At 45.8% G+C, this 12,016-nt stretch overlaps 1 protein-coding gene across 2 annotated transcripts in view; it reads left to right on the top strand.

Moving 5' to 3' along the window:
• LRRC36 (leucine rich repeat containing 36) overlaps positions 1-12,016 on the top strand; it is a 668,251-nt gene that overhangs the window by 156,059 nt on the left and 500,176 nt on the right. For both annotated transcript variants that reach the window (XM_033941089.1, XM_033941088.1), the window contains exon 6: positions 8,879-8,970. In XM_033941089.1, the coding sequence (XP_033796980.1) occupies positions 8,879-8,970 (92 nt within the window). The remainder of the gene's footprint in view (positions 1-8,878; positions 8,971-12,016) is intronic.

Below are 12,016 nucleotides of genomic sequence, written 5' to 3'. Positions count from 1 at the left end.
CTTTGTCGGCGCGCACTTTTGACCTGTCACCGGGGCAGAGAGATGGCAGACAGTGGATGGAAGGAAGACAGTAACAAGAAGATGAGGAAAGCAGAAACCAGAGAAGACAAAGGTAGAACAAAAATTTTCTATTTATTTATTGCTTTAGGAGACATATGTCACTGTTTCTGTGGTGTTGCATTTTATGCAGAGTCCAGCTTCTTGCTGGTTCAATTTAACCTTTGTCTGTGTATTTCTATTTTATCCCCCCTTTTACAAAACTGTGGAGCGTTTTTTAGCGCCAGCCGTGGTGGTAGCAGCTCTGATGCTTAGAATTCTATGAGCATCAGAGCGGTTACCACCGTGGCTAAAATCCACACTACAGTTTTGTAAAAGAGGGAGGGATTAGTTTGTGATGACATATTCCATACTAGGCAAAGGTGTTTTCTGTGTTCTGTGTGTTCGAAAGACATGGTTTTCTGTTAGGATTGACGGTGTAGGATTGATCTGTACTGGTCTGGCTTGTTTAGTTTTACGATGGGAGTATTGATGTTGAACTGCTCACTGCAGTATGTAAGATGCTGCCTTTTCCTAGGTACTCATGTGTGACATGTGGCTTGTTACTAAAAATCATGTTTTTCGTACAGATGGGGGGGTGCCAAAAAATGATGGGCCCCTGGTGTTACATATGCTAGGTACGCCACTGCTCTCCTCATGCCCCCTTTCTTTCTCTGTTTGTCTTTCTCTCTCTCTCCGTGCCCCATTTCGTTCTTTCTTTCACCCTACCCCTTCTTTCTTTCTCTCTCCCCATGCCCCCTTTCTTTCTCTATGTCTGTCTTTCTCTCTCTCTCCCCATGCCCCATTTTTTTCTTTCTTTCACCCTGCCCCCTTTCTTTCTGGATCCCTGTCCCCCCTTTCTTTCTTTCTGGCTCCCTGTCTCCCCCCCTTTCTTTCTTTCTCACTGCCCCCCATGCCACCGCCATTTGGAAACATGCTGCTGCCACCGCTGCCGGGGAAAGGCTGCCACTGGCCATCAGAAACAGGCCGGCTCCGAGGTCACCCTGCTTCTCTTCCCCGCGGGCCGACCAACTCTCGCTGCCCGACATCAATTCTAACGTCGGAGGATGTTCCGGGCCAGCCAGGCAGCGATTGGCTGGTTCAGAACGTCCTCTCTGAGTCAGAATTGACGTCGGACGGCTAGAGTTGGTCGGCTCGCGGGGAAGAGAAACAGGGAGGGAGAACTCGGCTCCGGCTTGTTTCTGATGACGGCAATGGCAGCCTATTCCCCAGTGAGTGGCCACCCTCTTCTTCCATCACCTCTGGTGACATATTCCATTAACAGACCATTGCCCCTTCCTCACCTCACTACTGTCTCTGGCGTTTTGCATTTCTCCCTTTCACTTGCTCTTGCTTTCTTTCACACTCCGGGCCACTCACCGGGTGCACCCCCTTGGGCCGTGCACCCGGGGTGGATCTCCCCCCTCCCCCACCCCCCTTAGTACGCCACTGCCTAGATGTGGTGGCAATTTCAGAGACTTGGTTTACGGACTCTCATGGGTGGGATATGGCTATACCGGGTTACAACTTATTTCGTCAAGATCGAGAGGGCAAGTTAGGAGGAGGGTAGCACTATACACTAAAGAAGACATCAAAACTACGAGAATCATAGATGTCAAGTACACCGGGGAATCCCTCTGGGTAAACCTAGCAAGAGGCAACGAAAAATGTCTCTATCTCGGTGTAATATACAGACCTCCAAGACAACTGGAAAACAAAGACATAGAATTAATCAAAGACATAGAGAATATCACCTTAAGGGGGGACACTGTACTGCTAGGGGACTTCAACATGCCCAATGCAGATTGGAACACGCTCTCGGCAACAACCAGCGGCAGCAAAAGGCTAATATCCTCCATAAAGGGAGTACGACTCAAGCAATTGGTATTAGATCCTACTAGGGCCCAGGCGATACTGGACCTGGTACTCACCAACGGAGACAGCGTCTTGGAGGTCTCGGTAGGCGATAAACTGGCCTCCAGCAACCACAACATGGTATGGTTCAACCTCAGAAAAGGTTTCGCTAGATCAAGCACGACAACAAAAATACTTAACTAAACGCATGGGAGATTTCGTCCATCATGCACTGCAAAACCAAGCTGTGACCGACAATGTGGAGGCTATGTGGTCAACCTTGAAATCTACCCTACACGTAGCAACAAACCGCTACATAAAATCGGTAAGCAAACGGCAAAGAAACAATAGACCCCAATGGCTCACCACAGAGATTTCGGACCTCATTAAAGGTAAGAAACGAGCATTCATCTCCTACAAACATTCGGAGACAAGGGAGGCTAAAATAGAATACATGGCCAAATCTACAGCTGTCAAAGCAGCAGTCAGAGAGGCCAAGCACCGAGTTGAAGTAAACCTAGCAAAAAACATCAAGAAGGGGGACAAATCCTTCTTCAGGTACATTAGTGACTGATGGGATAGTACGTCTTAGGAAATCAGATGGGAATTACGCAGAATTGGATTCAGATAAAGCCGAACTACTAAATAAGTACTTCTGCTCGGTCTTTACCCGCGAGGCACCAGGGTCCAGCCCACAGTTACAGGCAAAGCAATGTTCAGAAGACCCGTTTCAAAATTTCGAGTTTGCACCTGGTGACGTCTGCGAGGAACTATCAAGACTCAAGGTGAACAAAGCCATGGGACCGGACAATCTACACCCCAGAGTACTCAGAGAGCTGTGTGAAGTTCTAGCGGAACCATTAGCCGCACTCTTCAATCTGTCCCTGAGTGCGGATAGAGTCCCCTTGGACTGGAAATCAGCTAATGTCGTTCCTCTGCACAAAAAGGGTTGCAGAGCAGAAGCTGCGAATTACAGACCGGTGAGTCTCACTTCAATAGTGTGTAAACATTGTAAGCAACAGCAACAGCAAATTGTCCGATTGTATGACGCAGGACCTGCTTTTATTGTAACATTGGTCCTCGATCTGGCAGCTAAGCTTCAACGCTAAAAAATGCAAGGTCATGCACCTTGGCAACAATAATCCATGCAGAAAGTACACATTAAATGGAGAAACCCTGGCTAGGACTGCAGTGGAACACGATTTAGGGGTGATCATTAGTGAAGACATGAAAACTGCCAATCAAGTGGAGAAGGCTTCATCCAAGGCTAGGCAAATGCTGGGTTGTATCCACAGGAGCTTTGTAAGTCGGAAGCCCGATGTCCTAATGCCACTGTACAGAACCATGGTGAGGCCTCACATGGAGTACTGTGTGCAGTTCTGGAGACCACATTACCGTAAAGATGTACTGAGAGTTGAGTCGGTTCAGTGAATGGCCACCAGGATGGTCTCCGGGCTCAAGGATCTCCCGTACGGAGAAAGGCTGAACAAATTGCGACTATACTCTCTCGAAGAACGTAGGGAGAGGGGAGACATGATTGAGACATTTAAGTATATCACTGGTCGTATTGAGGTGGAAGATGATATGTTCTCTCTTAGGGGACCCTCGACCACAAGAGGGCATCCGCTAAAAATCAGGGGCGGGAAGTTTCATGGCGACCCCAGGAAGTATTTCTTCACCGAAAGAGTGATTGACAATTGGAATGAGCTTCTAGTGCAGGTGATCGAGGCCAGCAGCGTGTCAGATTTTAAAAACAGATGGGATGCCCAGGTCGGATCTCTAGGAGGGTAGAGTTAAGGGGATGAGTCATCAGAGCACGATATCTCAAAGGGTAGCTAGGAGGAAGGGCCAATAGAGTGGGCAGACTTGATGGGCCTTGGCCCTTTTCTGCCGTCTTTTTTCAATGTTTCTATGTTTCTATTTAGGGGAGGGGATTGGAGAAAATTGAGACTCTATGGCCTGAAATGACTTAGCTTCTTCTTGACCCTTGTGAACTCTAAGAAAACTACTTGAAATATTCATCTGATTTAAACTAGAGAGCCCACTACCATCTTTTAAGGGTTGGTGGGGAGGGATAGGCCCCCTATTGATAGAAAAGTTTTCAGGAAGTTAGAAGGATTACTGGGGCTAGATGTTTATCCATTGGGCCCTTGATCTCATTTGGCATAATTTGTCCTTTAACCCCTCCTTTTCTTTTTCCCATCAAGATAGAAAAACGAGCAGAGCTCCTTGCTCAATGCTTCTAAGATGCTCCAAAGGTGCTGCAAAGGTGCTGGGCAGGCGGCTGATCTAGCTTGAAATAAGGTCCCTCCACGTCAGGGATGCCCAGGAGATTGCTTGCTGCTCAGTATTATCCTCCCGCTCTCACTATTCACCGTGGGGTGGGCAGCTGATGTAGCCTGGAATAAAGTCCCTCCACGTCGGGCAATGACATCCAGGAGATTACCTACTGCTCAGTGTTCTCACTCCCGCTATCCACTGCGGGGTGGGCAGCTGATGTAGCCTGGAATAATGTCCCTCCACGTTGGGCAGGAATGCCCAGGGAATTGCCTGCTGCTCAGTGTTCTCACTCCCGCTCTCCACATGTGTAGATTATGAACTTTTTAATTTACACATATTCCTTAGTAGGCATTGACACCGACTGTAGTGCAGGTTCTTGTACAAGCCCACTCTATTCCTGGACAAATGGGTTATGCATCCTATATCGCAAGACTGCTTTTAAGAAGCCTCATTTACATAATTTTTCTGATTCTGCCCTCTAATCACCAATTGCTTTCTTTTTCTGCTTGTGTTTATTTTTCCTTCTACTTCTACTTCTACTTTTTTTTAACATGTTTCACATCTTCATGCTGCAGAGGATCCCCACAGCTGGCTGTGGGAGATCACAGACTTTAAAGATAAAGCTGCTTCCAGGAGGTTGGCTGCCTTGCAGTGCTCTTTCCTGGACAGTCTGGATTTTCAGATTGGGGCTCAGGGACTCACTCTTGGGAGCTGGCTCACCCCAGGTTTGTCTGCTAGTGGGTTTGAGTGTAGGCTGCATGGCTTCATGAAGGTGTGACCAGGGGCGGGGCCGACTGTGTTCCTGTACCTGGTCGTGCGGGAGTTTCTCAGGGGCAATAGAGGTGTCCGTCCAAGATGTCAGGCTGACATGGCAGACAGAAAACCAAAGGTCCAGGTTTCAAAGCTTGTTGAAGCCGAGGATCTCCCTGTAAGCTGTTTCAGCTTCCTTTTCTGCAGCTTCCAATACTGCATGGCACAGTGAGTACAAGGCTGACTGCTTGTCACAGAGACTTTGAGGAGTCTCCAAAAGTGTTTTTTGGGCTGTTTGGGGGTTAGCCCTAGGTCCCCCACCCCTAAAATCCTGAAATCACTGTGTTTTGAGGATTTTTGCTCTTTTCCTGAGCTATTTTCTTTTGAAAATCGCTCCCGCAGCAGCCATCTTGGATTTTCCCGATTTGAATTCAAAGTTATTTTTTGCCTCTACAAGTTTCATTTTTCGAAGAAAAATCCTCAGATGGACTCCTCAGAGCGGGATACTTCGGATTCATGCCCCATTTTTGGTGGATGGCTGACAGGTGAACAGCTGTGTTTCACGTTCCATGTGGCACAGGAGGAAGTTGAGATTTCATTGGCTTTGGTTCCCTCAACCCTGATGGCTGCACTGTGCATGGACAAACTATCTAACAGGCATTCTTGTACAATTCCTCTGGAGACTGAACTAGAGGGTTCTTGTATGTCTGATAGCTTCTTCTGCAAGGCAACTAAAAGGTGATCCATCCCCTTTGGGCTACCTGCCCGGGAGATTCCTGTCTTGCTCAGTTAGTAGAAAAGCCATGTAGAGATATGACAACAGGAAACAGAAGAAAAAAAGAAAGGGCTTGGGAACTCCCGCTACTAGTGAATTCTGCTCAAGAAATTATAATACAAAAAACTACGGCCAAAAAAGGCCACCTGTAATCAAACACGTGGAGGGGCATAATAAAGAAAAGTCTAAGTCCCCTTTTGGCCTAAGGCCCTAAATGCTGAAAGTAGCAGCAGGGAAAATGTTCATACCTCTATGTATGGCCTACCTCTACGTTCAGCAGTTTAAAACGCCCAAACCGCCACTACGTCTAAACTTATAACACATTATCAACCAAAAAAATAGCCTAACTCCCAAACGCCCAAAACAAGACCTTTTAAGCAAAGGAGGGGCCAGTCCTTCGCCTAAAAGCTGGATTCTATAACTGGTGTCTCTCAAAAACAACACCGGTTACAGAATCCCCCCAAACGATTACGGCAGGAGAGATGCCGACCCCGGCGCGTGGGGCCCGCCAGGACATATAGAAGGCCTAACAGACGGAAGTCGTTAGGGGCCTCTAGGTATCTCAAAAGGAGACGCCGCACATCGAGACTGCAAAACACGGTCCTTAGACAAGGAACAAAGGCTGGCAGCCGAACTTCCTGGTTGATGTGGAAAGTGGAAACCACTTCCGGAAGAAAAGAAGGCACAATCCTCAAAAATCACCGCAGACTCCATGATGCGAAGAAAAGGATCTCTTGAATAAGCACCCAGCTTAGCAAAAAAGTTTCAAAATATCATAGAGTGCATCTGGCAAACAATTCAATCCAGAAACCAGGAAGCTGAGATCCCGAAGGACAACCTCCTCAGGAACCTGATGAAGTTTAGTATGACATGCCCGGATCAGAAAGGAAATGGCTGCTGCAGCTCGCACTTCTGTCGCAGCAGAATCAAAAAGATGCTTCATGACAAAAATCTAATCTTCAGTCCTAGACATCCTTCAGGACAACCCCTCCATCCGAAGGCAAGGAGGTACATTTAGTGACCTGAGCCACCGCTGAATCCACCTCGGCGGGACTAGGTGCTTGAAAAATTCTGAAACCATGAGATACAATTTAGCCACGGCCCTAGCGCACTTCAGGGTTCCCTCTGGAGCCTCCCAACCTCAAAGAGCATTTCCGCCAAGAACTCATGACGGACCACTCTGCCAGAACTGCTGAGTCTGAGTCAAGTTCCAGTGTCCAAAGGGATTCCGAGATAAGATCAAGAAGGCATATAAGAACCCTCTAGTTCATCCTCCAGAGGAAATTTACAAGAAGGAAGATTAGCAGAGGTAAGAAACCTAATCTTTCAATGTACAAGTACATACGTTGCATTTCATTAGCTCTGTTCTGGTTATCATGCAATTTAATAGTTGCATTTCATTTTTGATTCGCCCTCATATTTGGCATGACATTAGAATCAAGGCATTATTTAGCTGTTTCTGTAGCATATGTTGCTTTTCTTAAATGAGTCTACTCAAAGATACAACAATTAGTCATTTGGGGCAATAACTAAAAGTTTTTACAAGGGTAAACACACTTACCACACAAAATGTGTGGTTTGATAATTCTCATATTGCTGGATAACATAAAAAAGGAAATAGGTTGGGTAAGTGAAAGTATGCACAGAACTTGTACTTTCAGGCCCAGATGCACTAAAGTCAGTGATCGTTTAACGATTGTCACTAAATCAGCAAGTTGTGCATCCGGGCCACCTGGACCACCCCCGACACTCACCCCGGCACTCCCATATGCTCCCTCCGACACCCCCTTCCCACCACCCCACCAACAAGACCCTAAAAATTCAGCCCTGGTGGACTAGGAGGGTGGTCAGCTCAGAATCCCCCCAGCTCAAGCAACCCCCATCTCCTCCCTTGTACCTTGTAGAAGCCGCAAGAGGGATACCCACTAGAGAATGACAAGAGGACAAATTTTTCCCCATGTCACAGGAACTCAATTTCCCTGTCCCATCCCCGTAAGTTTTGTCGCTGTCCCTGTTCATGCCCCATTCTTGTAAGCTCTGCCTTAACTGCAAAAGCCTCAAACCCTTATGATTTTAAATTGTTTGAGGCTTGTACAGGTGAGTTCCCGCGGGGACAGGGAAAAATTTGTACCCATATCATTCTCTAATGTCCACTCCCTCTTGCCTGCAGACTTTCCTCTTTGAAATGGTGGGCCTTCTCCTTCCCGGTGCATCCTAGGGTGCACCAGGGAGGGGCCTAAGGCCCTGATTGGCCTGGATACCTTAAGCCCCTCGGATGCACCAGGAAGAGGAAGGCACAGTTGAGTTGCAAAGACAGGAGGGAGTGGGTATTCCTCCTGTCTCTCTGGGTACACTGCTGTCGTGGGGGCAGCCATCATTGTTGGGAAGTTAAGGGATCCGTGGCTGTGGTTGGGATGGAAGCCGGCATGACTTTTTAAAAAAATTGAGGACAGATATTGCGCATGAGTAACACGCACAACATCTGTGTTGTACCTGGAGTTATTTGCATATGTGCTGTGTTTCTATGAGCTTATACTCTTTGTATTGTTAGAAAACTCAGTAAAAATGATTTAAATATAAAAAAAGAAAAGAAATAAAAAGGTTTCCTGCCTCAAACAGCTGAGTAGCAGGAGGTTGCTTCGGGGCTTCCCCTGCATATCAGCTATTCAGGCTTTCCCAGCTGACTCTGAGCATGTGTGAGAGTCGCTCTCAAAGTGATTCAACAGCAGGATCGGATGGGGATTATGATGAACCTCCATTAAAATCATTTGCATGCAAACTTGTTTGAGCATCAGTCGCTTTATTGGAATCGGCCAAAAATCGGATCGCGGTGGACCCATGCGATCTTACCAACCCTGTTTAGTGCATCTAGTCCTCAGTTCTCCAAACAGTTTCTGGTGCATATTTTGTACTTACTTCAAAGCAGGTACAAAATATGTGGGTATGTTTGGTTAATGACCGGTACTGTGTGTTGTTTGGGTTTTCAAAGAGAAACTCCATGAGAAATTTACCTCTGAGAATGAGCTTGGAGTCCCTTGGGTAAAATGGCATACCGCTTTATATTCTGGAAATAGATGATTAAATTGTGATTAGAGAGAACATTATGTTTGCCTCCTCCTACTGGGCTACTGTTGTTTGTAATTATTGTTTATTGAAAGCTTCTATTTATTTCTGTATACTCAGAATCAAACAAACAATGGATGTCTCAGATGACTCAACAAAGAACTGAAATGAAGGATCCATTAAAGAAGAGCTCAATGTCATCTCCAACTCAGGTCAGTAATGAAACAATTGATTAAGTAATGCTTATTATGAGAAATTTCCAAGCAGCTATTTTAATTGCTATAATGCCACTGCCAGGGTCTGTCACCCCCTGTAGTCCATCCTAACTGATTGGCAGGAGAGCAGTACTAGAGGGCCTGCATTTCTCTAATCACCCTACGCCTTTCTGTCAAAATCCCAGTCCCATTCCCTGATAATCCAACTTGGCTAGTAGAAAAGTGAAACCAGCAGCCCTGCACGTCTCTCCTGGTGCATCTCCTTTCCACACTAATCACATATCAGCTGTTTGAAATTTCTGAAACACTATAGAAATTTATATAGCACTATATGGTTAAAACAGATGATTGTTTGAAAGAAATGGAGTATGAAGGTATGGCAGACTAGAGCAGATTTTCTTGCAGGATCAATCTGTTTTTCACCATCCATCCTTTGTCTCACTGCTGTAAAGCATCTCCATAACCATAACAAAATGCTGCCACTGCTATGATTTAGTATAGTGTTAGCAGGGTGATATGCATTCTTCATTTTGTTCCATGCATATTGCTTAGCATTGAGACAAAAGTGCTCCTCTTCCTTAGCACCAGCAGCAGATGAATCCAGAGACAAGCAGGTTGTGTCCATCTACCAGCAGGTGAAGATAGAGAGCACTGAGTTGAACTCAGTCTTTTTGGATGTACATCCTCCTGGTCATCCTGTATACTCTGTCTCCAGCAGGCTGAGGGATGTGTCTTTCCAGCTCCTGGTCTCTGCTGCTAAGCTCCTGGACTTGCCTAGGTCATATAAGCTGAGGGGTGTTGTGGCTGAGCAGAGTCACTTTAAAGGCTAAACCTGCCCCCCCCCCCCCGATCCCTTCCCTACCTTCCCTGTGTAGTACAGTGCAGATTCTCCTTTCCCCCACACCTTAAAATAAAAGGAACACAAAGAAGACTGCACGGTGTTAGTTGAAAGCCTCACCAGCTAAAGATGCTGACAATAGGGAAGTTGTGGCTTCTTCCGGAGGCTCTCCCTTCAATTCAGTCAGGCTTTGGTTAAGTGACCCTGCTCGCCCCGCAGACAAAGTCTGCGTCTTATCAGTAGGTAATGTTTATGCATAGGTACTGTGTGTATCTCAGGCTCACTTGGGTGTTTTGTTGGTGTGCCGGGCATCCTTTGGTCTCAGCATTGCAGTGAGTATGGTGTCCACAGGTATCCATTGTTATCACAGGACAAGCAGGCAGCATATTCTTACTGATGTGTGACGTCACCGACGGAGCCCCGGTACGGACACTTCAAGAATTTGAAAAAGTTCTCAATAGCCCGCACTGCACATTCGCGAGTGCCTTCCCACCCGACGTGGGTGCCCGGTCCCTCAGTTTCTTAGTTTCCGCGGAGCTAAGAAGTCGTGTTTCAACGGCTGTTGAAAATTTTTTATTTTGCTGCCTTTCCGCTCTCGCGGTTTGCTGACTTTTTGTCAGTTTCTTCTTTTCTGTGATTGATAAGTTAATTCTAAAAAAAAAATAAATTAAATTATATTTTAGTTTTTTCCTTTACCGTTGTCAGTTTGGCCTAGTGGAGCCTTATGGATCGCCATTTTGTTTTCTTCCCTCTTCATGGCTCTTGTTCTGTGTAGGTTTTTCCTGCCCAATTTTCTTCCACGCGGTTGTTTTGTTGTGGAACTTGTCTTCACTGACATCCTTCCATAATTTTGGCATTGTCGGGATCTCGGCCTTGCCGATTTTTTCTTCCCTTACTTTTTTCCTCTTCAGCGCATTTTCATGTGAATTGTTCAGAAGCAGTTTTCTGTCAACACCACCAGGAATCCGACACCAGTCGACGTCAGTGATCCGGTGCCCAGCCTATCTCTGGCACCGTTTTTCCTGTCCGCACCACCTGTGACTTGGTAAGTTGGTGCTGCTTTCTTCCTTGGGCTTCAGGTCATTGTAGCAGTGAGTCTAATCCTGCCGACCTTAGTCATTGTAGCAGTGAGTCAAGTCCTGCTGACCTTTCTCAGCCCTATCATTGGCTCCGCTTCGATATCGATGACTGCCTTGATAAGGGCATGTTCATCTTGGAAGCGTGGAGTGACATCGATGTTACTGATCATGAGCCAAGGGTACTGGTGTTCCTTTCTTTCTGCTTTGGAGCACCACCTCTGGTACCGGTCATGGACCAAGGGTACCGGTGTTCTTTTCTTTCTGCTCAGGAACAACTCCAATGGTACAAGTCGGAGACCAAGAGTACAGGTGTTCTTTTTTCTATTCCAGGAGTGGCACCACGGGTACCAGTGCTCTTTTCTTTCTGCTCCAGCATGACGCTATCAGTACCGGTCATTAACCAAGAGTACCGGTGTCCTTTTTCTCTCTGCTTTGGAATGACACCATTGGTACCGGTCATGTCCTTTCTCTTCTGCTCCGGTGGTAATGTGGGCCTTGATACCGGCTTTTTCATCTAGGGAGTGTTGCACCTTGGTGCTGGTGTTGTATCCATTGGTACTGGTGTTTTCTTTTTTTTTTTTTATTTGTTTATTCAATTTTATCAATACAAACAAGCAATACATTACTTGTATTCAGATTAACATAAGTTATTAAAAAGAAAACTTATAAACCAATTCCACTTAAATCAGTGTTTTGGTTATTCATTTATACTTCCAATATATTTAGTCCACAATCTTTTAAAGGAGATTCTTAGAAAAAAAAAATTAACAGTAGAAACAATCTTTATCCAACCTAGAAAGCGGCAATTATCTGCGGTGCTACAGCCATTCATGGCAGGTTATACATTCTCAGTCATAGGCACTACTTGCTCTTTGGATTCTATAAATCCTACTAGTTGTTTAGGTTCAAAAAACAAGTAATTCTTATTCTGATAAGAGACAAAACATTTTACAGGAAATTTCAACAAAAAATTTGTCCCCAAGGCAAGGACTCTTGGCCTTAATGCCAAGAATTCTTTCCTACGCCTCTGGGATCTTAAAGACATATCAGGAAATATTCGAACATTAGAACCTAAAAACTGATCATTAATATGACGAAAATACAAACGCAATATATATTCTCTATC

Source organism: Geotrypetes seraphini, chromosome 4 (genome assembly GCF_902459505.1).
Source record: "Geotrypetes seraphini chromosome 4, aGeoSer1.1, whole genome shotgun sequence".
NCBI lineage: Eukaryota > Metazoa > Chordata > Amphibia > Gymnophiona > Dermophiidae > Geotrypetes > Geotrypetes seraphini.
Note: the sequence above shows the minus strand (reverse complement) of the source record. Positions and strands in the feature narration are given on the sequence as shown.